The 26830-nt window shown below is 49.4% G+C and overlaps 1 protein-coding gene across 2 annotated transcripts in view; it reads right to left on the reverse strand.

Moving 5' to 3' along the window:
- The window catches only part of GAB2 (GRB2 associated binding protein 2), a 101683-nt gene that overhangs the window by 36527 nt on the left and 38326 nt on the right, over window positions 1-26830 (reverse strand). For both annotated transcript variants that reach the window (XR_005102399.1, XM_037375999.1), the window contains exon 2: window positions 9828-10128. Coding sequence is in view for 1 of the 2 variants with exons in the window: in XM_037375999.1 (XP_037231896.1) it covers window positions 9828-10128 (301 nt within the window). In the remaining variant the exon portion in view is untranslated. The remainder of the gene's footprint in view (window positions 1-9827; window positions 10129-26830) is intronic.

Raw genomic sequence — 26830 nt, forward strand, 5'->3', positions numbered from 1 at the left:
CCACCTGCTGTGGAACAGCTGGAGGACTATGAGGGACATCACACAGAGCAAAAAGGGTAAGAAAAGATGAGGCTGTACGTACCCAGAGCCAAGGGGTATCACACAATGTGTTGTGATATGGACTCAGACAAGGCAATATCTCAACACATCCTCTGCACTCCCACCTTCCTGGTCATGCCAACAGGGAACAACTCCAGTTTTACCTGCTGGGATTGCTGAGGTATCTCAGCTCCTCACCGCACTCTGAAGTCTGGTATATCCCTGCAGCGTAAGTTCACAAAAATCACAGAATATTTGGATAGAAAGGATCTCTGGAGATGGTCTAGTCCAACTGCCTGCTCCAACTAGGGGCAACTACAGCAGCTCGGGACTATGTCCAGTTGGGTTTTGAGTATCTCCAAGGATGAAGACTCAAGTTGTCTTGGGCTGGGGTGTTTGTTTGTTTGTTTTCAGGCTTAACTGAAAGTATTTGCTTCATTCTCTGTGGCTTAAAGTGATCGTAAGCATGGACCAAAATTAAGCTGCTCCTTGGATGCTTGGTGGAAACTGTAGCCCCCTCCTAGGTCTGACTCCCAGAGAGAGAAGCAGCAGACTGGGAGCAATGGGGGAACAGGAAAGATAAATGACATCTCATTTTCCTGAACAGTCTCATTTTTCAAGTTTTGCAAGTTGTGGCCAAGTGTCCTTTTTAAGACCATTCCCAGCTTTGAGGGAACAGGTGCCATCACCAAGCCGCCTCTGGCAGCAGATGGCTACAGGTAGAAGAAAAGGTGCATCAACATGTTTATGCTGTGCCTCAACGATGGATCCCTTCGAGCAGAGGCTGCCTCTGTGCTCAGCTTGTGCAGCACCTAGCATAGCCAGAAGACTGGTTTCTCGGCTGTGCCTGCACCATGAAGGACCCTCAGAGATGTTGTCAGCCTTCCTGGAGGGAACCAGGATGCGGCCAGGGCACACATGGGGCATCCCTGGATCAGGTGTAACCCCACAGTGCAAGTAATAAATCGCTGGCATTACAGCTCTGACACTGTACCACACTAAATAATGCAGAAGTATGTTTGAGAAGCAGGCAGTAATTATAACTGAAGCGTAGAAACCATCTAGGGAAGAAGTGTTATCTTTACAGATAAAATCAGTAATAAATGCTACTGCATTCATAAATAAAAATCAGACTGGAAACAAACCCTGAGTGGTGTCATGGAAAGTTCACAGCAATCAACAGCTTCACGGCTCCTTCCTGCTCTGTGCGCCTTCACTCAGAGGCTTTAAAGGCTTTAGAAAGCTTTCCCTTTACTCAGGCTGCGTTTTAATTGGAAATACAAACCAATACAAACCATTACACAAACAGGCATTGGGGTGTGCAAAATGACAGTCTAAATCTGTCCTGGCTTTTATCAGGTTTTGCAAAGCAGCACTCGGGGTGTATAAACCATGGCCCCTATCAAAGGTTTAGAGGGAACAATGTGAAATATATGGAAGAAAGAAAAGGGGAAATATGGTGGCTTGGGAGGGAAAAAAACCATTCATGCTGTGAAAAACAGCTTGAAATGATCTGCCACAATGGTCACTGTGATTTTCGCCCTTGTCCTCCAACTTGCTCACACACAGGTTTTGGGGTCCTATGTCCATCATGTTTCCCAGCCCGGCGCCTACGTGTTGGGCATTGCCTGCAGATCTGCATCCCGCCCCGATGCCTGAGCCACGGGGTACAGCCCCATGAACCCCAGCGCGGCACAGCTGAGGCACACAGGCTAAAACAGCCCCAGGACCCCTCTCGGAAATAGAAATGCAGGCAAATCTGACTGCGAGTTTTCTCCCAGCTGGCAGACACACAGAATGCCTCCCTCCCTCCCTTGGTTTTGCTCAGACAGCGCTGCTTCGCCAGTCCCTTTGCTCCAAGCCCATCAGCTGTTTTTGTTTCCAAAGGCTTTGCGTTGTTTTGCTTTTTGATGTGATGCTGATACCGTCCACTACACTCATTTTTCCACGGTCAGTAAGTCATCCTAAAAATTCCTCAGTGCCCATTAAACTAATGGGGCTGACCTGACATGCACAGGGCTCGTTGTGATAAAAGACAATTATAAACCAAAGAATTATTTTAAATGGGTTTCTGATTCTGGGTACCTGGCCCAGCAGACAGCCCTGGGCAGGTCTGAGATGTACAAACGCAGCCTGCTAATCTCCGCTGGGAAACCTGTGCTGGAAAAGCTGGGCAATGCTTTTTGCTCTAAAAAAAATGCCCAAACCTCTTGAACCTCACATTTCTTCCTTCCCTCCCAGCTCAAATCCCAGCCTCAGCTCAACAAACCCAGTGGGACTTTGGCCAGGAAAGGGCAGGATTTTCCCCAAAGGCCCCAGTTCTCCAGCTCCGTATTTATCTTCAGAAGAGGCCAGTCGGATACCCTTGTGCTGAGCGCCAGCTGGGAAACAGTCTAGAGGAACTGGAGTATTTGGCCCTTGGTCTTTTTTGAAAGCTGAGCATAAATTTTCTTTTTTGCTGGTTGATGGTTTTATTATTTGCAGCGAGATGAGTATTCTCTGCCTATAAACCCAGTGCTCCCACATACAGTTGCATCCCCTGCCAGTTCCCATCAGTGCTGGGTACAGTTAAAGGGGGCTCAGCAAACAAGTATCTCCTAGGGGTCTCTCTGGGATGCCAGAGTAATGGGTTTGCAAACTTAACACTGACATATCTTCTGGATTTTTTTAGTCCCACCTCTCCAAAATTTCCACAGCTACAATAAACCATCTAAATGAAAAAATCCTAAAAATTGCTGGATTTCCAAATCCCAAACTCTGCAGAAAACACTGATTCAGCATTGCAAACCTAACATTCAATTGCATTAGACCCCCTGAAGCCAGAAGCTTGGCTTTCTGATTGTGTAGACACCTAAAGACCTTTTCTATTGCTTTCTGGTTTCTAAAGCCCTCTGCATCCTTGCTTCAGTCCTTTTCTTGGCACTCAGATGGGCTAGAAGTCTACTTTTTCAATTATTAAGTGTCTGTATATATAGTGTTAAGGACAGTGACCATCAGAGCAGTGCAGGTTGGCTTTGGTCCTGCAAAGCTTCTGGTACCACAACCTGATGAAGAACTGAGTACAGCAAGAATAAGGTATGGAAGAATAGTAGGGGTTGATGCTCATCGTAAATGAAATGATGACAAATGACACCATTTGAAGATCCAAATATCTCAAAGGTCTTGACAGTGATCTGAGATGAATCCTGGGATTCATCTCAGCAGAGTTTTAGGAGTCTAAAAAGTGGATGTGTCCACCTGAGCTCATCAGTCCCGGTTCCCTGGAGAGCCAAGGGAAAGAAACCAGCACTTTCAGGGTGCAGATGATTCACCTAATTTTAGACATCTTTTTCCATATTCTCCTCCAAACTGGACAGATTATAACTACCAGCACACGTCTCACTCTCAACAGCATGGGTTCCCTTTTCAAAATGCCAGGGGAATCATAGCAAGGAGACACTGACCAGTTGGTAGAGATCAGCAATCTCTATGTCTCCTGTTTCTGTCTTCTAGGAAGCAAATCCCAGGTTGTTAGTGGCTCTCTGCTCTTCAGCAGACTCATTAGCCCCTGAACTAGCTCATCTCCAAAGGGAAAGAGAGGAAAAAGGGGGTGGGGGGGTGGTAAAAAGGCAGCAGGCACTTAACTGTTCTCAAGCTGCTCCTTTGTGCCAAGACCACTCCATCTCCAGTATTGTTTACACTGAAATAAAAGCTGAACAGTGTCAGACCTTAAAATAACTTGCTGTTTGTGGAGCAGGAAAACCAGGGTCAGGGAAGTTTGGAACAAATTTAAAGAGGCAGGATGACTAAAGGATGAACTGGTACTCAGGCAAGGAGGCGTTCGCAGGCACCTGAAATTCAACCATGAGCCTGGTGCAAAGTCAGTTGGGGTTGATGGGTCTCCACCACCCATTCCAGTGAGGCTGGGTCAAGCCTGAGGCTGAGACATGACATGTGCATTTGTCCTCTCAGAGTAAATCTGCAGACATAGATGTTTCCTTTGTTAGGAATATCCAAAATATGGTAGAGAAGGATGGGTGGGACTGATCCAAATGCCCTCGAGATGTGCAACCGGTGGGTCTAGATGTGACATCTTGTGTTTTAAAAGACAGAGCTCGATGATGCTGAGCGCAGAAAGTATTGATGGGAACACTCAGGAAAAGGCTACATCAGGAAAAGGACATTGGGTGAAAGGAAAGGGCTCAAGGCTCAAGGACTCCACACAGGCTGTTCCAACACAGGCCAACTCCAGGTCTCATACGGGGCTAGGGAACATCAGATCTTCAGGTAGGCGAATGAGACATGGGAAGGTGGGATACATGGAGAGAACCCAACCAGATCTGCCCCATCCACCCTGTGGGTCAAACTCAACCGTAATCTTGCTCATCGCTTGTCATAGTGTCATATTGTCTACTGGGGAACAGACCGGCCTCCAAGTGGGCTCATACCCAAGTACAACCCATACCACAGCTTAAAGATGAAGCTGAGACCAACTGACTTGCGTCAACAGAAGCTGAAGAGTCAAGTCCTGGCCCAGCTTGACTGCACAGGGCTCCACGAGGGGCTGCCTGCTCGACTGCCCTTAGGTGGCAGAGCTGCCTGCAGACACGCAAACCAAGCGCATCAGGGACCGGGTGCTTTCAGGGACACAAGGTCACCCCTAAATCTCCCTCCTTGCCACCATTTTTCAGTCCCTGGCACGCTTCCCAGAATGGTACTGGGCTTGTAACTCCTCCAGGGTGTGAGCAGGGAAGGAAGGAGGTGTGTGCCGGGCACAACAGCAAGGAAGTACCTGGTCTTGTGGCAGTCATCAGTGTTTCCCCTCTGCTTCGGTTCTGCCTGGCCATGGGAGAGGCAGCAGGAACGCAGGGGCTGCCCCAGGGCCATCATCTTGCATGGGCTCCCCAGTGCCCCACTCCTGCATGCTGGGACGGAGAACACCAGTGATTTGGGGCTGTTTGGGAGAGGTAAGTGGTGTACAATGTGCAAATGTATGTTTTTACTCTGGTCTTGCTACCCGCAGCTTCTTTGCTGAGCTTTTGGGCAGCTCCCAACAAGTCTTCAGGGGTATCTTTCTGCTGTTTTTTCTCCAGCCCACCTCAAACTCCCTTTGCTCAGAAAGCACCCAAGCAAACCTGCCTGCAAGGAATCAGTGGGGCTGGAGGCATCGCTGGGACCCTGATGCTGGGACCAACATGTTTTTGGGTGAGAAGCAAGGAGGGAGAAAGAGCAGCCATATGGGCTCGTAGCACAGGCTTGCAGGCAGCCTGTGTGAGCAGGCAGCAGGTTAGGGAGCAACCAGTCAGCCACCCACACAGGACTGCCAGCGAAAGCATTCAAGGGGGCACTGAATCAACAGATTTGCTCTCGTGTGATGGAACGGGGCAATTGGTGGAGGGTCTGGGGCAGCATCAAGCCAAAGAGATCCCTAATGGAGACGATGCACATGGGGCATATAAGTTCTCATCAATGTGAGCAGAAAGTTCTTGTGTCCGGCGGCTGATCCCACAAACTGTGCTGGAGTTGAAGAAGGAAGAAGAGACACTCAGCTCTCCATTAAACATTAATGCATCGCCCTGACTTGCATTCGTCGAGACAGTAAAAGCCTTGGGATTGCTGGGGATCGATCCCCACTGCGATGCAAAACACTAGCGCTGAGCCTTGAAGATAGAGCAGGGAGCGAGCCGGAGCCTGGGACCACCCTGGCGCAGCCCCCTGGCAGAAAGCAGAGAAGTAAATAAAAGAAATAAAGTCCCAGATGAAAAAAAATGAAGACGACATGCCTGGGCTGGGTGGGAAAGTCCACTGCTGCCAGACACAACCCATCGGGGCAGGAGCCCAGCACCATCCTTTTCCCACGCCCTGCTCACTCTCTCCAAGTACCAGGAGCCTTTAGCTCAGAGCAAGGACATTTATTTACCCACAGATACTCTCTTCCTTGCTTCTATGGCTGGGTTAAACCTCTAACACAGCGGTGCATGACTAAGTTCTTAAACTCCACTGGGAGTTTGCTCAGCACCCATGAAACCAAGCCGCTGAGACAGCCCCAGTCCCATCGAAGAGCTGGAGGGAGGTGCTGGGGGTGGCACAGTAAATTGGGATAGAGTTAATAAAGGTATCTACTGCTCTGAAACAACTAACCTGTGCACAGGAGCCCTGCAAGGACACATTGCTTCATGAGAAATTAAATTATATGCTGCCATAGCTGCACTTCTGTTATATCGGGAATGGGACAAGGTGGGGTTTAGGCTGAAGCATCAGCTCCAGAAAGCGTTAATGGCACACCAGATATGTTTAGTGGGATCTAGTAATTTTTTTTAACTCCAACAAACAAAGCATATGAGAAAATCCAGTTCACAGCTGAGCTCTGGCTGTCTGCCCACTAGGGCAGGGAAAATGCAGATGGTTTGAAATACGCACATGCCTGCGTTTCTCCCCTAGCCTGTGGCTCAGTGTCCCCGGCAGGTCTCGCCCCATCGTATTTGGTCAGCCGAGGTGGCAGCAGAGCAAATTGCAGTGTAAAAGCAGTGCTGAGTCAGGAGCAAACCTACTTTCCATGAGCACCATTGCTTTCCTCGGACCCATGGAGGAGCTGGGATCCTGCAAGGCTTTGGTCGTTTAGAAATAGTAATTAGCTCTCCAAGTAAATAGGTGTTAACAGAAACAAAGAACTCTGCAGCAGTCTGGGTAAACACTTCAGAGTCAATTTAATTTCCCTTCTTTCCGCAGATGTAATTGTGCTGGTCTGCAATTATTTTCAGGTCGGGACAGGGAACAAAGCCACCGGTGGCAGCGTTGTGGAGCACCGGGGCAGCCGGCAGTACCCTCCACTTCACTGACATTTGGGTCCTGAGGCTGAAATGGGCTTCCTTGCGACAAACCAGATGTATAACGCAGCCAGCGATCAGCTAAACCAACAGCTAACCGCAGCATGACGTTAAACCGCCCTAAACTCCAGCCTGTTTCTTAATCCTTAGGGTCCACCAGTCTAGACAGGACATGAAGGACTAATGTGAAAACCAAGCGACAGAAAATTTACACTCTCCCCTTGAGCTGCAAACAGAAAGAAGTATCAAAGGGTATAAATTCATTTGGCTTTTTAATTTTTTTCACCTTTTGGGAGCATGGGCAGCACCCAGGCAGAGGTCGGTGCAGAGGGTTTGCAGCCAGTTTGCTTTGCCTTGTGCAGCTGCTTTTGAGTTGCCCATTTGCTCAGTAAATCATGCTAAAAAGCCACTGAAAACCTGTCTTTTCCCTACCATCTCGGGGAGCCGGTGAAATAGGTTTTTACCGAAACTACCCCCAAAGCTAATGAGTTTTTCCTCCACCACTGGTGGGTTAAAAGCAAACTTGTGGCCAGTGGCTCAGGCTCAGCTGATGCAGGGCATCCCTTCAAGCAGGAGGTAATTCAGCACATGATGGAAGCTGTAGTAAATGCCACTGCTGGTGATGGAGCATTTCCCTGGCCAGGGTGTGAATATAAGCCAGCGGGAACAGCCCGGCTTTGGGGCCAGACCCAGCAAGTCTTTTGGGTCAGTATAAAGCAGTCACGCACTCAAGAACAAGTGCAACGAGAAGAATGCGCACAGCGGCTTCCCCAGTAGTTTCTGATCTTGTTCTGCCATGCTGGCTGTCCGCTGGGAGAAGGAGGTTTAGTTAATTAATTGTTACAACTAGCATGGAGCTATTCTTGCCCACGATGGTTAGCTTTTACTCCCCTTTTTGGTGCATCCAATTACTGACTCATTCATTCTCCAAGGCAGAGGCCACAACAAGGCACAGAGGCTTGAGGATGAGGGGGTGAAAGTCTAAGAAATGCCAGATGTCCCAAGCTCTATTTTTACCCTGGAGCTGTCTTAATATCAAGCAAACTCCTCGTCTTCTCCTGTCCGTCAACCCATGGCTTCAAGGAGGTGATGAAGAGGGAGCATAGCAGTTACAAATATTGCTATGAATTTTATTTCTCCCTCCAGCTGATCCATCATGAAGGATGGGTGATGGGCTTATGCATGCCAAGATGGACAAGACTCCTGACACCTATCATGATGCAACAATCCCTCGACCTCTCTGCCCAGCCTTGGGCCATGGGTCCTTCAAACAAGCATTATCTACTTTGGGAAATCAATGATTTATCTGCCTTTACTTAGCAGGGATGGTGAAGGAAAGGTGAGAGTGGGGTCACTGCTTCAGCGAGCACCAAAGCGAAGCAACATCCCTGAATAATTCATGCTCCCTTTTTTTCTGTGGCATCTGGACACATCTGCTGTGTTCACCATCGCAGGCTTTTTCTTGGCTTACTCAGAAAATCATACTTTGGCAGCTGGGTACTGTTTCAAGTGGGTACTTTCCCTACAGCATTAACGAGCTGTGATTTTGTTACAAATAGGGATTTTTGTTCCTCTTTTGCTGATGTCACTCCATGATCCTGCAGGGAATAGCGCTCGGATCTCTGCAGCCTGACGAGCCCTATGTGCCCTTTGGGACAAATGTACTTGCAAGCGGGAGATTGTTTTTCCTTTTGCTGCCCAGATTTATATTTCACTGAAGTCCCGTATCGATCCTGCTGCCACTGGGCTGAAAGCTCATTTTACTAAATGGGAAGAAAAACAGTTGCCCCAGCTGAACGCACGCAAAATGGAAAATCCTGCAACAAACCAGCTCTTAAAAAAGGGGCCTGAACGATTTCGCTGAACCTCAAGGATGGCACTGCTGACATCGGAACGGGATGTAATTTATTTAGCCTGACCTTTCCCTGAAAGACCGCACTGGTGGCGTTATCAAGGACCCTTTCTACCACTTGTACACCCATTGCCAAGGTGACGTCCTGTTTCATGCGTCAGTCAGCAAAGATCGCATTCGCGCTGCTGTGATGCTTTGTTTGCTGTCCTGCCTGACAAGCTCTTGGCAGGGTTTCAGCTCCCGCGGATGGCAGCTGCTCTGCGAGGGACCAGAACAGATTCAAGCTGGACGTTGTTTTAGGGAGTTTTATGTAGACAGAGCATGGGACTGGACCATGGATAAGACGAAGCAAAGATGATGCTACTAGGTGTAATGGGACTGGCAGGTGACTGCAGCACTGCACCCCATGCTCACCCCCCATCCTGTCTCACTTGGGATTTATGTGACCCCTCGTGGTGCTGGGGAAGCAGAGGCAGCTCACCAGTGCTCGCCGCAGAGGCTTGCCAAAGCGCAGCTGAGCTTGGGTGGTTGAGCACGACTGGTGGAACAGGTCTCACTGCTGCGCAAAACCATCCAGTGTTTTCTTCTACCCTCCGAGAATTTTCCCAGCAGGTCCCTGGAGGAGATGGGGATGTTGGTGGGGAGGACGTGTCTGTCCTTCACATGAGAGCTTGTCAGCAGTGGGTACAATGGAAAGCAGGGAGGGACATGGTCCCAGTAAAGCTTCTCCACCACTCCACCAAGGGATTGAAACTTCTGAACAAGGGGGATTTTCACTGCTGGTTCCCACAACTCTCAAAGGGACTTTGGTGATGGATGAGGACACAGGCTGCAGCTACAAAAGTCCCCAGACCCCATCAGCTTCTTATGAGAGACTCAGAGGTCTACAGTTATGGGATGGAAAATGAATTAGGTGGCTCACAGGGGCAAAGCCTGCTCTGCTTCAGATGTCAAGTTAGGAAAGCTTCATGGATGTTTCCCACATGTCTGTCCATTTCCCACTCCAGTCCTCCCAGCCTCATGGCGGGCTGCACCCCCCTCCCACAGGTCTGATCTGAAAAAGGAGCCAGGCCCCACTTGGAGGACAGGACAGGAGATGCTCTTGGCCACAGACATGGCTCTCACGGTACCTGTGTTCTCCTCGGACTGGTTGAAGCCACAGATCTGGCAGATGCTGCGAACCCATTTGTTCATGTCGTCCTCAGTCTCAGCCACCAGGTAGAAGGTCCTGTCAGTGGTCTTGATGTCAAAGATGTAGCTGTCTTGCAGTTCCTTCTTGTTGAAGGTCAGGCCTGCGTCCACTTGCTCGCAGAAATTGAGGTTGATCACACGCAAAGGTTTCTTGGAGTGGTCATTTTTGTAGTACTCCAGGACATCGGGGTCACCACTCATCCGACCGCTGCGCAGGACAAACCAGCGTTTCTTCCATGCCTGAAACCAAGAAGAGAGGAAGCATGAACCCCGTTACTCAAGTCACGAGGGCCAAGAAACCCTGGCCAGGCAGAAGGTGACACAGATGGACATGACACCCCGCTGCCCCAGGATGCTCTGGGATGCTGCTCAGGACATCCCTGCAAGAGGGGCATAGACGGCACAGACTCAGCTCAGTTCATCAGTTCAGTGCTCAAATCCCACTCGTTATCTGGGAGAATTATATACCAAAATATCATGGTAGCTTAAGAGGACCCCAAGAAGGGCTAGTCTTGAGGCTTAGAGCAACCTTGCTACTACCCTACAGCCCAGCCACACTACCAGGACCCAAATACCCTTCCCTCCTGGATGTGAGATAATCTGTGGGGTGACGTTACTGGCAGCTGCAGTGCCGAAATGCCTTCCAGCAGCTCAGAGGAGCTCTGACACTTCAGACAGAGCACCCTGGGTATCCTGCCCTTCAGAGAAACCCCTGAGAGCATCACAGCCTGTGTCTGCAGACACCAACCACGCCAATCTCATCTCTGTTTAAATGCCAGGATAGAAAGGCTAATAAAACCAATGGGGAATGGGTTTGGTCTTTTAAATATCAGGAATGATGCCAGGGAGACCCATGGAGAATCCAAGCTTCATTTGTTTTTCAGCATCTTCTGCTCCCCAGCATGCAGGAAACTCCTTAGAAAAGGAAAAGGTTATCATCGATTCTTCCAAGCACTGCTGACGGCAGCCCCCGGCCAAACCACCTGGGGAACGGACTCAGGGGCTTATGGTGTTTGAAGGAAACTGGCAAGATAAATGTCAACCATCATCCCTGGCACTGGGAGCTGCGGCCCCTCTGCTCTCCCCATGCCAAATGCAGTTGGAAGCTCCCACAGGAGGGGGAATAGCCACAACAAGAATGTGCCAAATGCTACAACTTATGTTACACAGAGAATCAAGAAGAATTGGGGGTGCGCTCTGCATGAGCATCCCAGTGGCTGCCGGAGGGATGCATGGGGTGAGGGACAACTTTGAGCTGCTCCCCATTGCAGAGCGATGCTGCCTTGCAGAGGGCTCAGCTCTCATGGCATATGGAGGGGAAGGAATATATCTAAGCTTAGTCCTTAAAACATCTGAGTTTGTTCAGGCTGCCTTTTAAGGCAGTGAAGGTCCAAGAGGCGCATGAACAGCATGGGCTGGATACAGCCCACATGGATGATGTGCGTTACCACCAGCGCTCCTGCACTGCCTGACACAGACCTCTGTTTGCACCAGAGGATGCCAAGGGAAGGGATGAGGTCTCCACTGTTCTGCCCCAGATGTGGACATTTGGGTTTTTAATGAGGTTTACCTTATTGTTTTTTTTTGTTTTGTTTTGTTTAAATCACCAGTTTTGGGGTTCATATGATTGTGAGAGGCTGGGTCATGTGGAAGCACATGATGTCCCTAAGAAGGAAGAACAAACAGCCACAAACATCTTTAGTAACCCAAGAGAGGCAGCAAGATGAGCAGTGTGCTGGGACCTCCATGATGCTCCCCCGGAGGTGACCACAGTCCTGTGAGGCTTTGCATATTGGTGATGGGCATGTTCTAGATCTCAGCCAGTCAGCTGCACCAGGATCCCACAATTTTGGAAAATTTGGTGGCTGAAACAAGGGTAAGAAACTCCTGAATGATCTGATTCACACTGTACTTCTCAAAGGCTTAAAAATAGCTTTTGTTAGCATCTTTGTGATTTGTAACCAAATTAGTTTTGCACTAATTCTCAAACTAGCTCCCCGTGCCAGGAAAGCAACTTCAGTGCAATCTTCTGAATGCAGTGGAGCAGCAAATTGCTTAGCAAGAGGACGTGCCAGACTGGCAGATTTTGGCTTCATCCAGGAGACACTCACCCACTTCTCATCAAAACGGCTGCTTTTAGATGGGGGAAAAAAAGCACACAGCAGAGCTGCATCCATCAGGGAGGGCGAAAACCTGGTAAAATTTACCAGGCAGTGGCAATAATTTGCTAGTCCATTGTCTCCAAATGGATCACCCAAATCATTGGGAAGCAAACCCACAAGCATTTTTTCTAGCTCTAGGTGGAAAATGTCCCATTAGCTTCTTCCTATTAACACTGAGCCATTTCTTTGCAGATACTTGGCAGGACTAAGGCATGGGCACGCATCAGTGCGCGCGTCTGAAAGAAGGTCGGGTTGTGCAACCACACAAACCACCACCTGAATGAAGACACATCCAACACCAGTTCTTGCTACTTGGCTCGTTGCTTTCCAGCTGTTTGGAGTCAAGTCTTGCAACTTCCCTTCATGGCTGACAAGTTATATTAAAAAAAACAGAAAGTACAGAAACTGGACTCCAGAATGTAGAGCTTTCATGGAAAAAAATGGGAGGAAATGCTGCAAGCAAGGCTGGTGATGCTACCACAGTTTCCTTTTTTATTGCCATTGTGAGAGCCACAACTTCTCTAGTTCTCTTTACTCTGTCTGGTAGCAATGGAAAGCCCCTCACAGTCAATATTTGGCAAACAGCATAACACACGCGGTCTGGGTATTGGGTAAACCCTAACATATGATAGTCATGAAAGAACTGCTCTTGCCAGGACAAAATTTCTTGGGAAGCTTCAGGAGCTGGAGTATCACTGGAGGGTAGGACCATTGGACAGGGCAACAGCCCCACCAACCTGGGATGACCACCCTGTCCACCTCTGCCTGGTGCTCTCCTAATGATAAAAAGTCACTGATGTTCTTCTGACCCAGAAAAACAGCTCAGGGAAGCAGCCTCTGGACAGCCTGTCGTGGACAGGCAGCTGCAGGCAGCACTGCTGGATCCCACTGCACATCCCCACAGCAGGACCAGACATTCCTGCCTCCTAAGATCAGCTGCTGAACCAGAGGAATACACACTGACCATTAGAACAGAATGGAAGGAAATAATAAAGAAATAGACAGGAACCTTCTTATTTTGTGGAGATTTTCCCCATTTCTTGGCATTTTTGAGCACTCAGCTCAGCAATCTTTTTAGTTCTTCCCTGTGGATTTGCCATGTCTCCATTAGGAAAAGGGCTCAACTTGTGTTTGCCAGGCTGGGGCTGCTCTTGGAGCATCTACTGGCCCTAACGGAGCTTGCTTCAACATATAGTGATATGTGGCAAAGGTTACGCAGCCTGCAGCATGCGGCCTGTCCTCCTGGGACATTCATTTCCCCATTCAAAGCTACCAATATCATCCAAACCTTCCACATTTAGGCTTCCCTAGAACATCACCTTCCTGCGAGAGGGTGATTTAAGGGTCTACTGACCACTGGCTGTGACAGCAGTAGGATGCATAGGATCCACATATGCATGGCAATCACAGACCATGCTAAACCAGAGGAGGATGCAAACTCCATGTGAACCTACACACTCTGTTTCCAAGTCCACCTTCTCCTGCCACGGGGCTCTGATGGCCAACACACATCTTCACCTGAATTTTCCTTCTCTCCTTAATTCTATTTCTTGCTGGCTCCTTTGAAGCCCCTGTTGCTGTCAGCCCACTCCTGCCAAAACACTGCGCCTCACCAGCATGTGGTGTGAGCCAAGGGCTGTGTTTGTTTAACAGCTTCACAACAGAGAGGGGCCAACAGTTTAACAGCCATAAAATGGTGCTTTTGCAGCACAAATTTCCAGCTGTGTGGTCCTTTGCCTGCATCAGGTTGCTTCACAGTTCAATTACAGCTGCTAAAAGGCCTTAATAACACTGAGGAATATTTTGACGCTTGGCAAGTACATCCTTTGAAGACCTGTTTGTTAAAAAAATCGCCGATCATGCTGCCAGTGCAATGTAAATCCTCCCTGGATCGTGAGAACCATGACTGCTGCTTGATTGCTTTCCACCTCAACAGTTCCATGGCAAGTTAGAGTTTACAAAACAGACCCCTTTCCAGCTGGATGCTACCTGGAATTGGTTGTTTTGTGCGTTGGTGAGTTGGGTTGGCAGTGCTGCTGGGGTCACCGCCTGAGTGCACTTAGTGGGGATGCTCTGTGGGAGCTCAGGCAGTGGCTGGGATCCTTCCCATCCCCTCTGCTGGGTAAGAAACCAGCAGAGCTCAACTGGAGAGGTGGTTGCTCTTGAGCAACCGAGATACAATCATGGGAGATCTCCTGACCACACCACAGTGAGGTCCCTGTTGTCCCCTGAGGCTTTCCTGATGGTGTAATGCTGTGACAGAGGTGGTGTCATCAGTGCAGAGGGCTCAGATTGTCCCTTGTCAGACAATCTGGGGACTCCAAGTGTGTAATAACCAATTAAGGACAGGTGAGACAGAAACTTTATTAACTATGATCATAGTGAGACAGCATCTCCCCCTCTGCTCCGCTGCCAAGTAGTTACAGAGACCCAGCCTACATATTGTTTCAGAAAAAAAGAAAGAGGTGAGGAAAATAATAATTTCAATGTTAGCAAAGCCAGACATCCGTCCCTGGGCAGCCTGCTAACTGCCACAATCCTAAGGAGTCAAACAGTAAATATACTGACAGTATGGAGAGATGCCTCTTGGTGGGACCTATGGAGTGGCCCACCCACTACTACCCTAGCGCAGAAGTGAGGAGCTGGAAACAGTCAGAGACTGTTAGCTCTTAGCTGAAATGAATGTTCTTTTAATTAGGATAAACTCCTGAGCCAGATCTCTGAAATCTTACATATGAATAACTGTACCACCATACACTTATAGCATATATAGGGGGCAGGGAAGGGCAGGGAAGGGCAGGGAAGGGCAGGGAAGGGAAGGGAAGGGAAGGGAAGGGAAGGGAAGGGAAGGGAAGGGAAGGGAAGGGAAGGGAAAAGAGAAATAAATACATTTTTCCCAGGAAATCTCTCTGCCCTGTTCCTTCTTCCCCCACTGCCACCTTTGTGCCCGTAAGTGCAGCACACCACCAGTGTGAAATAAACCTTCCAAAATCTGATCTGACACAAACCACAGGATCTAATCCGAGCTGGCAGGCGGGATAAGCAACCTAGCTGTGACATCAGGCAAATTTTTCACACTGGGATGAAGCCAGGGTCTGAGTGATTCGAGCAGGAAACCCCACAGTGGGGCAAGCAGGCACTTGTGTCCCAGATTCGCCCACAGCCAGAGAAGTCCCATGTGTTGGATGGCTCCTGCCATGGCCCCACGGCCACCAGCCGACAGCAGGGATGCCTCCATGCCTGCAGAAAGCCCCAAGCTTGTCCTAGCCCCACATGACCCCAGTTTTCACCGTGCAGTACAGAGTGGTCTTGCACCCCACCAAGCACGTTTGCCCTCCGGCTCCTGGTGCATCTGGTGTGGCAGGGGAGCTCACACTCCAGGAGCATGTGAGAAGGACCACAATGACTGGAAGGTTCTCACTGTTCTTCCCAGCCACTATGTCCTTGATGTCCCATCCCAGCTGCCACCACTTTAGCCATCCAGGCAAGATCATCCCTGGAAAAGGGGGATAGAGATGACAGGGGTATCCCGAGAGCAGATTTCGGGTGGCTTGGCTCACTCAGTGGTGTTATTATTTTTGCCATGCACAATGACGCTGACTGTAGCTGCTGGACTGTTACCCCACACTGGAGCTGACCCTGCCCTGGCCACCCCATCCCTGCTGCCCTGCACAAGGGACACAGTCCCCTGCTGCAGCCGGTGCTACCAGCATCGGGGAGTGAAGCCACATACGGGAGGATTGTAGAATAACCTATTGGTGACCTGTATAATAATGTTGTCTTCCTCTGTGTCCCTAGGGGCTTTTTATCTCATCTGATGGACAGAAGGATGCTGGTTTTATTATTCATGCAAGAACGCCTCTCCCCTCCCTGTGTAAGTGCTAACTCAATGGAAATGCGGCTTGGAAAATTTGCAAGCAGCAAGGAGGCCCCCCATGTCTGCTCAGGTAATGGTCCTGCTGGCTGACTGCCACACAAAACCTCAATGTCCCTGAGCCCAAGAACAAACAGAAGCTCCCTGATCCCCCTCCTGCCCTTCCAGACCCTCCCCCCCGGCTCTCCAGGCACCTTCTCCTTGCCCACTGCCCTCTCACAGCACCTTTTGACATGATGCTGAGAACAGACAGGTCCCAACCCCACTCCTCTCACCCTTCAAAGGGATGGAGACTGGTCCCTGCTAATCACATGTCTGCTGTGGCCGAGTTCACAGTGAGTTTGTTAGCAGCATTGCTCTGGGGGAGGCTTGATTGGCAGCGTTAATAACGCCGCACTGCAGCGGCAAGACCCTGCAGGGCACAGGAAACCTTGCTGGGGTACAAGGCAGCTCTTTCTCGGCTCGCTGGGGGGATCGAGGGAAGTAACAGCGATGCAAAAAAAACCCCCAACCCAGCGTGTATCTCAGGCTGTCAACTGACCTTCCCTCCTGGGATTTTTTTTCCCCACTGTTGAAGGTATAATTAAGGTTCAGAGCACACACTGAATCGCTGCGTGCAAAATCCACCTGAGGGTGATGCAGCTGGCACGAGACTTCCCGCAATGAGCATCACTCATGACTGACTGAGAAAGGGTTTTAAGGAGGTGAGGCTCAAACACAGACTAAAACCTATTTGCAAGATCATTTAAAACCCCATAAGCTTCAAAAATGGCTCCTGCCTTCAGAGGTGTTTGCTACCAAGGAAGGAAGGAAGGGGTTGGGATGGCTTCAAGTTAAAAGTATGCTGGTGTGAGCTGGAGGACCTGCTCCCCACCACCACACTCTGTGAATGTGATGGGTGACAAAGCAGTGACACGAGGTGGAAAACATTTCCCTTCATATCTATTTTACAGGAGTTCTCCAGTTGGGAAGATTTCAGTAGCTCAGTGTTGCATGGTCAATCTTAGGAAAATAAAGATGTCTCTCTGGGACATGAGGGAGCTGATTGTGTTCCTGCTGGGATGATGGAGCACCTGATTAAGGATGGGATGGAAAAACAAAACGCGAAGTCGTGAGGTTGTACTTACACCACCAGAAAAGCCGTGACAGTCTCAGAAAGAAGGACACAGGGAAACCCTGGGGTGGGCCAGGGGTGCTCCTGCCTAGAGAGTGTAGAGACGATGGAGCCAAACTCTACTGGGAGATGCATGGGGGCAGCATGAGAGGCAATGGGAAAGTCCCATTAGATGTAAGGAAAAGGCTTCACAATGAGTGGTGGGACAAAAAAAACCCCAATAGGTGGAGTGAAGTCCGTCCTTGGAGATATTAAAAACCTGCCTAGACAAGACCAGAAGCAATGCGATTTACTTTCAGAGTTGGCCCTAACTTCAAGCTGACCCCGCTTTGAGCAGGAGATTGGTTTGGAGACCTCCAAAGGTCCTTTCTGACCTGTTATCTCAAAATCTAAATTGCTTTTCCATAATTAGTCCGGCTTTCAGTCAGAAGTGTTGAACTTGCAGTACAGAGACGTGATGAAACTGCTCAGACTGCGAGCCCTGACGTGAGACGGGTGCAGCCACCCGGTGAACACCCGTCCTCAGCATTCAGCATGAGAAAGGGCAGCACCAGCATTTTCTAACTCTACTTGAGTAAAACAACCTTTTCTGGGTAATTCCTTCTGCTGAAAGCTGCAAGGCACCTTTGCAAGCAGGAAGGTGCTGGGAAAGCATGGGGTCCAAAGGAGCAAGATGGAGCCCAGCTCCAGCCCAACTCCTGCCCCAGGGCTGGCCACAAATGGTCCATGTGCAGGGCCTGACCGCGTCCCTGCTGCCGTGCCATGGATTTTGTTATCTGGAAGTATTTCCTGCAATTCAGCCTTGTTCTGTATTCCACTCTGTTATTCCTAGCTGAAATCGCTACCCCGGTCCCGCTGTGGCACACCCTTTGTGGGGGGACCAGAGCGGCACCCAAAGGAGGTGCAGGCAGGTGGGTGCCCCTGTGTGGGGACGGGCAGAGCCAGAGGCTCCCCAGGGATCTGCAGGACACCCGGAGAAGGGGTGAGATAACACCACCACCACCTCTTCCCCAAGCCCCCATCAGCCAACTCCAGAAAAACAGCACGGCAAAAAGGACCACATCCTACAAAAGCAACGCTGCAGGCAATACCCCCGGGGCCCCGAAGGGATTGCAGCGAGTCTCCAGCTGACTGTTTAGTCTGGGTCTGATCCAGAAGCCAGGGCCACTAAAGGGATTTTTCATCCTTGGCCTCAAGGTGCTTTGTTTTCGTCAACGCTGGTCCCAAGGGTGATTCCCAGCCCCTACATCTGCCCTGGCCGCATCCTGCCTCGATGCTGGAGCAAGCCACAGAGTGACGGCACTGCCGTATCGCCTCGCCAGGCATAAGCATGTGGCTCTGCCACACGAGCGATGAACTGAGCACAAAGCTGCATGGTCCTCATTCCCCACCATCACCACCACCGGGGCAGCACCATGGGGGCTGGCTTGCACCTTGCTGCCTCTTCAAAGGCTGACACGGACAAGGGGCTGCAGCCACCAAACAAGACAGTGCAGCAGCTTATTATGTGGTATTATATTTATCATATATCTTACGATACTATAGTTACATATATTTTAGATGATGTGCACGTCAAGACTAGTGTTCTCAAGTCTGTTTGCCAAGCCCAGCCACCACGACTGACCACACTCAACTCTAAGGAGGTGAGCAAGAGCCGACCAACCCGCCGGGGTAAGTCAGCCCACGCCACGCAAGCATGCCAACAGTGACAGCAGAGTTTGCTTTTTCAACTTTGGGTTTCTGCAAGAAAAAGCAAACTGCTCAGAGATTTTTTTTCCCTCCTGAGACTTTGGTATCAGGCTCTGATAAGCGCTTTCCTGGCCATTACACAAGCAGGGCTGGACATGGGAATGTGTCATGAACAAATGACTCTTGAACATAGCATTTTGATAACTGAGTTTTTCTAGCTTTCTGGCCTCTGCAAGAGCAAAATAAATCCCACAGCACTGTCAGTGATTTCCCTTCCCTCGCCTCTAGCTTTGGGCTACCCCGAATTGCTATCCCAAGAAGAGGGATCTGCACCCAAAAGCCCCCACACAGTGCTGGCAGGGGCCATGGATCCTGGCCCAGACTTCCTCTGTGAACATAACACCAGTCTGCCCTCTCAAAACTCACTGCAGGGATGCTTTGCCCCATGAGCACCCAGTGATGGGCTTCGTGAGAAAAAAGGCCGCTGCCCATCCCCCCTCTGCCTTCTCTTGGAGGTTGTGGCTGCTCTCCCACCCTGTGTCACCTTGCACCAGCCCTCTGCGATGTCCAGGAAGATGCTCAGGAGAGGATAAGGTTCACTTTCACTGAGCTTGGGCTTGACTGTGAGATATTTTCCAGGCAGGCAATTGCATTTTGGTGTGGTGGGTTTTTTTTGTCCCAAATCCATGAGCATCCACGAGCCCCAGAGGGAGATGGGGAAGGGTCCACTACAAGAAAAAGGTTTCCCAGCCAGTGAACCCTTTCCAAACCCTAAACACTGCTTGTGTTTCAAAGCAAAGCTGATTTAAAATAACGCTTTTGAACCAAGAAGAGATTTGAAAGAGCCAATTTGAAGCTTAGTTTCAATCATTTGGAGATAGGCATCCATGTCAGCTTTAGCAGTGAATCCCATTATTAAACTGCTCTGCCTGCAACCTCTCAGGTGAAGGCAGATGGAAATACAGATGGACATAAAGGTGGACAACAGGAATGAGAGGTGTGTCAGGATGCTTCCCCCTTTCCTTGGCATGCTGCTTCCTTTGTTTAAAGGTTGCAGAAGAAGGCTCTTACATATTGAACCCCTCCCGAGATTACCAGTTTCTATGCACAGCAAAAATCACTGGATCCCCCGTTTGGTCTGAGATGATGAGCTGGAGGTATCGTGGCACTGAATACGATAGTAAAGTGTTGGGCAGTTTCTCCCATAATCTAAAGGACTGGTTTCCTGGTTTCTCTGGCTTGTAGCAGGATATTTGGGATAGGCTTGCCTTTCCAGGGATGATTTCTAATTTTAGAAAAACTCTGAAGCTCGTTAATTTTCAGCCAGTTTAATGAGCTGTCCCATTGTCTCCATGTGTAACTGCCTCCAGCTGGACAAATCTCTGCATGAGGGAGATGATGTGACAAAACTGCACTTGTTGAGCATGGTGGTGCCCAACTCCTCCTTTGTGAGAAAGACAGTTGCACCCTTGGCGTGTCGGTTGGGAGCAGAGCGAGGGGTATTGCAACTCCCCAAACTTCCACCTGGCACACAGGGATCGGCACAGGGTCCAGTCAGAAAAGGTTTTGCAGAGCTCAGGTTTGCTTTATGAAATGTACTCCTTCAAAACCCTCTGTTTTTACCTTCCCCAGCACATTCCTACAAACCCTCTGGAACATAACATCGGATCCCTGGGAATACCATGGAAATTGGGTATCCTCATGCCTTTACAAAATCTGGACCTTCATCTCTCCCTGCTGTAGCTTTTTTGTCAAGGAAACATTACGAGGGTAGCCCCAATGTGAGACGCTATCCAGATGTTATGGGAAACATCATTAGGTCAGAGATGCCAGACTGGAAGAGAAAAGGCAGATGAGGAAGGAAAGCAGCGAGCTAACCCAGCCAAGGCTACTCAAATCTGTGGCAGTGGTGCAGTCCTCTACCTTGCCTTCTGGCTGCCAAGCTAATAAATCAATTCCTTGATCCCTTGGCTACAATCATGCTGCCTCTATGTTTTTTTCCTTGAGGAAACTTTGCCTTTTTATGTCTAGTTCATGTCTAGCTGAGGTCAACTTGCACGTGTCTGCATGAGCTGTTTGCTCACAGCAACAATAAATTTTTGACACAAAAAAAAGTGCTCATCTCTAGGTATCGGTTCAGGTATTTAAGTGGCTTTGGTGCACCCAGAAGGATTCTCTTTCAGAGGAAACAAAGCCATTTATCCCTGTCCAAATGTGCTTTGGCTCTAGTGGGGATGCATATGTAGGGCTACTATGGGCCTGGACCACCGGGATGTCCTCCCATTGGTACCAGACCCAGAATACACCTTCTGCCCCCAAAATACAGGAGGTTCAACACCTTCAAGCAACTAATCTACTCTTGTGGAGGCAAGGCGCTTCCTTTTGACCATGATGAATGGTAGACTTTATGTCCCCATACAGATTATCTTCAAATAAACCCAAGTTTTTGTGAACAGGTTAAGATTAATCAAATTTGAGCAGAATTGCTGCAGCCTGAGCCAAACCCAGGCCTTTTGCAAAGTAAATGGTGAGAAAAGTGCATTCCTGGGACTTGGCACCAATCATACATTCAGTTCAGGCTTTATAAGACAGCCGGGAACTGTGGGGTGAATGAGAGAAGGCAATGGGAACACTTTTAGTCCAAAGAGTGAACAAGTATCTCATAAGTGGGTCAGGGGCAACCAGATAGGAAGACCAATGCATGCCCATTTCGGTGGCTTGGTGGTCCTCCTGTAGCCATCCCAGAGGAAAAACCACACAAACACATACGTGCACACCAGAAGCATATCAGATGATAATTTAGATGAAGGGGGAGGAGAAGCAGCCCTGTTGTGTCTGTGAACTACACAAAAATGGAGGAATTGGTCTGATTTGGCTCCTGTTGAACTAACAGTCTCCCAGATAAGCCTTTGCATCTCATGGTAGCTAGCTGAGCAGCATGGTCAGCATCACCACTGCTGGTACACAGCAGGCAACAAGGATGATCAAGGGTCTGGAACAGCTTCTCTGCAAGGAACTAGTGAGATAGCACCCCTCAGTCTGGAAAAGAGTCAGGATAGGAGAGACGCTGAGGAAACCATCAATGGCAAGGAGAGGGTGGTGGAGATGACCTACTCACTCTCACCTAATACAAGAATGATGGGACATCACAGGAAGGTAACGGGAGTCAGAGCACACGAAAGGATACCTTCCTTTGGGCAACACAGAACTGGCCCATGGGACTCCTTGCTGAAGGATATTCTGGAGGCATCAGGTTTAGCTGGCTCCAAGTGGAGACTGAGCAAGATCACGGAAACAAAATCCCCCAAAGGTTACTGAGTGCCATCATGTGCAGCAACGGAAAGCTGCACTGAAAACTGTTGACAACAGGGAAAATATTAGAAGGAGGGAATCTTCCCTAGGTGCCTACTTACTGGCCCCTGTGTAACATTCAGCACTAGATGGACTTGGCTGTGACCCTCTATGGATGTTAAATGTGCCAGGCTTGGAAGGAGCAAGGGAGACAGCATTGTCCGCACCGACCCTCGTGGCAGAGCCCACCCATCACAGCTTCACATGCTGCCCTGGCCCTGATCTGGGAAACATGGGCGCAGTTGGCATTTTGGCGAGACAGAGAGGCAGGAGGCTGTGAGGCCAAGCACATTAAATGTGGGCAAAAGTGAGAAGTGGAGCTGAAAGCTCCTATGAGAAAGGCATGGAGACCAGCGCCAATGGCACTCATTTACCTGTGGACGGTTTTTTCATGGCTTTATTGATTTTGAGACCTGTGGTTCATTCCTGCAGCTTAAAAGGACACCCTAACGAGTGGATTCCCTGGTGCTTCATAACGTATAAGCTCATGCAAAAGCCTTTCCTTAGTTAAAAGAGGATTTCTCTCCTCTTCCAGCTCACCCTTTTAGATGAAAGCTGTAGAGAGCTAATTATCTCATCTTGCTGTCAGGCCCCTCTGAAACCTGCTGAGGGATTTACTGGTTTCCAGGCGACACTCACAGAAGGCTCGTGCACATCCAGATGCTGCCCAAGGCTCTGGATCAGCCGTGCCGAGCTCACATCCCCGACTGCTGCTGTCCTGGCACGCTCCGTGCTGGGGCACTTGGTCTCACGAGCCGGAGGGCAGTGGAGGATAACTCGGGGTGTGCGTGGGGACAACCCCAGATCTGCACAACACAACATTCTGAATCTGACTCGTTGCACAGCTGGGTTGAGGGTGGCCAGCTAAAATACACAGAGTTCTGGTTTTAAACCTGCCACAGTGAGGTACATCTCTCCAGATGTCCCCAAGAGCCGAGACATCTGTCAGTGACAGCAGTCGGTTGGGGCTTGTGTTGAGTCCTCACAACTCTTCCAGTCCCACAGCCCTGTGCCTACAGAAGGAAATTTTGTCCAGGTTCCCCCCCTTACCTGTATGAATCACAGACTCAGGCAGTCCAGGCCTCCTGAGGTCCCTTCCAACCTGAATTATTCAATGATCCTATGACCATAAACAGATTTTTTCTATAGCGCAGGCTCTTAATTAACTGCACATTTATGTCCATATGGGCCCCAGTAACCGCTCGTTGGTCCTCATGTATAGCCACCATCTCCAGAAAGAAAAAGCAAGGAGGTGGTTGCTCCCAATCTGTCACTTTGTGCGAAGGGCTTTTGTGATGCCTTTTTCCACTAGACTGGAGTGTCCTTAGCACGCTTGAGGGTAGAAAATATCACAATCATCGGTGTACTCCAACCTTTCAACTCTTCCAAAAAGCTCACCAGCTGCCAGGCTAAGCATTTTCTGTGCTGAACACCACTTCTTGAATACTTTCATGTTCCCTTTCTTCCTCTTTGGCATCGACATTAGTAGCCAGCTACTCTGACATGTTTTGCCATTGCGGTATATAAGGAAAAATAAATGCACCTCCTATTCCTTCATTTAGACATCGAGGGTCACTAGCTGTTTCTGCCGCAGCCGCAACTCACGTCAGGAGCTGCTCATGCGGTTTCTTTCTACTAAACCCAGCAACCCCTGCATTTGGTGATTCACTGCCCCTTTCCGTAGGGACAATCTTAATTTCTCCTCCTTTGATGTACAATTTTGCATCGGGCTGTCTTCTAACACACTTTTTTTCAAATGGGCTCTGCTTGCCAAGTGATCCAGACTGCCCCATCTGATGAATTTGTCTTCAACATTTACCGTTCCATTACCCTTTGTGCCACCGGCAGCTTCTCCCCGCAGGAGCCATCGGATCCGCTTCACTTAGAGAAATGCTGAGACCTAGAATTAATCCTTGAAAAACGGCACAAAGAAAAGCCACATCTGAAGGTGACATCCTTCTGGGATGTGTCAGGTTTTAATTCACTTGCCTCGTGCTTGAGGCTGCCCTCGCTACCCTAGAGCTGACCTGCCATTAACAACTGTGGGCTCCACCACTTGGCCCAGGATTGATGTTGGGCATTGAGCTCCCACTGACTAGGGAGTCTCTTCTGAATATTTCTTCTGCCTTCTGGATCGGAAGTAACTCCCTTATTCAGGATTAACCTAATCCCTTTCTCCCTGTATCTGGAAAGCTGTTGTTTTGTTTTTCCATGCTTTGGTAGAAAGGTGAGAAGACTGCTACTTCCAGGACGTCCACAAGCTTCCCTGCAGGAACTTTGCATACAGCTCTGCTCACCTTTTCCTCATATACCTGATTTTCAAATCTCTCCATTGTTCTTCATCACTGACTCCTGAAAATTAAGGGGAAGTGGCCACTGAGAGTTTTAGCTGAAGCAGAAGGCTTTAGGAGAGGCAGTCTCCAGAGACCATCCACACAGAATTTGGAAGAGAGCAAGGAAAGTCCTGGTCATCCTCGTGGGAAGAGACCTTCTCCAGAAGGTAGCACCTCAAAAGCAGATGGCTAGGATCTGAGGGGTGCTGTGACAGTGTACAACTATGCACTGGAAGAGTCCATCATGGCCTTCAGGAACAGCAGTCAACATGGTGCTGGCACTTTATTAACCACATGTCTGCCCCAGCCTTTGTCTTCTGCCAGCAAGCAAAGCCTGGGGAAGATATTCCTGACCACAAATAGTCTGTTTGGCTTTGGGAACTCAAGTGCAGAATAAGTCACTTGACAAACAATAGTATGGTTTAGCCAACATAGATGAGAAGATCAAATTGATGAGAAGACGGCCTGTTCAAAGATAACATACTCCTAATGCATATTCATGTCACTATTGTTTCCTAAAATCAGAGCCTACAGAAGCCCTTGCAATAGTTTATTTGTGATGCTACAGGGTTCCTGGCTGTTCCTACTTCCTGCACGACCAACAACACAGTGAGAACATCAAATACTCTGACTGACCTGAAGGATGCCCACAAATCTGGCTGAACAGGGCAGAAAAATAGCCCGGGGTCATGGTAAGAGATTGCCTTGTTTAAAGACTTCTGTAAACCCAAGAAAGTCAAAGGGGAATAAATCAGCTGAGGTGCTGAAAACCACTTTACAACAGCTGAGAAGCTACTGGATGAACAGGACTGTGTAGTGTGACCTCTGTGGATTAGCCTTTTCTCCTTAAATTTAAATTATTCCATTAGAAGTGGCTGCAGTCAGACACAACTGAGGTAGTCTGCTGTTCCCCCTGACTGATCACACAAGCCTCATCTCTTTGGAAACTCAGCTGGAAGCCCAGCTTGAAGCCCACGTGCTTCAGACTTCAGAGGAGTGGACAGGAGGGTGGTTTCTAATTCCACACCACCACCGCCACCCCACAGCAGCTCCACCATCTGCTTGTTAATGTGTGTTGAAAAGCTGTTAACAACACTTACAAATTAGCTCTGTTTTGGCCTGATGGCACGGATACACTCACGGGTGGAGAATGATGCCCACCACCTCTCCCTCCACTGGAATCCCAATGGCCACTGACCCAGCTGCTGACCCTGTCAACAGCTGAAAAGCCTTTCCAAAAGCGGCAAACCTCTCTCCTTTCATGTATTATTAAAATCCTCACTGGTTAATTTATTAGGGTACTCTGCGCTGGGAAAAATGACCTCTTTGTTGACCCACTTAAACATGCTCCGCTCCAACACAAAACCGTCAGAAGGGCTAAGGGGAGAGCCGGGGAACTTGTGCGCAGACTGATGTCCTTTGTCTCAACAAGACAGCTCCAGGATGGATGTGCTGGGACTCCCTGGCACGAGAGCAAAGGGCTAGACACAAGCCTTCACAGACCAAACCACAAAGGAAACATTCAGCCCCTACGCCACACGGACACAGCCAGAGAAACAAGACTCCTTGGTCCTCCTTCCTACGCAGCTCTCCTCCCTCCCTCAACCTGTGGGTTTGGGGAAGAAACCTTGCCTCCGTCCCGTGCCGGCTCCTATAAAAGTGCAAATGGAAAACGTGACGATGGGTGGTGGACAAACCCATCCACACATTCTGGGAATCACCGTGCTCATGAGACAGCAAAGGCGCATCCTGGACATCCTCCAGGTGAAGGTGTCCAGGCCTGCGCCAGGACTGCCCTCTTCTCTGGGTTTCTCCAGCAAGGGAATCACTAGATTTGCTCCACAGCAATCCCCGATGCAAAATTGTATGGGGTGTGGAGCACTGCAGGGCAAAACTGGATAAGCCAAACTGACAGCGTAAACAGCACTCAGCACCAAAAGCAGCCCTGTAAGTGAAATGAGCAGGATTAGCTGTCATTAGGTCTTGTTTTTCCATTAGTGTCATAAAGATTAAGCTGCTCTCCTCCCATAAAGGTGGCCAGCAAGGCGCTCAGAGCCTACAGGACTCTCAGGCTATTAGACAGGACACAAAAGCTCCCTTTGCTTCATCATCACTGAGAAAGTGCCTGGAAAGTGCAGCGAGGACAAAAAGACTCTGCAAGGTGCCTTCGGACCTTGGCGGGGGTGGGTGGTTTGGGAGCTCCATCCCATGCCCTGCTCCTTGCCCTGACTATCACACCACATTCCTGCTGTTTTAAAGCCGGAATGCTGTGTGCTGGGGCTTGTTCTCGGTGATGCTCTTTATCTCAAGCAAATGGGCTGCTAATTAACTTTGATACTAAGGGCACATCTAAAGGGGGTACACACCTAAACAGTGTGCCCTTTAGAATTTCACCCCTTAGGAGAAGACCTGGAGAGAG

The sequence above is a fragment of the Falco rusticolus genome, chromosome 2 (assembly GCF_015220075.1).
Source record: "Falco rusticolus isolate bFalRus1 chromosome 2, bFalRus1.pri, whole genome shotgun sequence".
In the NCBI taxonomy this organism is placed as follows: domain Eukaryota; kingdom Metazoa; phylum Chordata; class Aves; order Falconiformes; family Falconidae; genus Falco; species Falco rusticolus.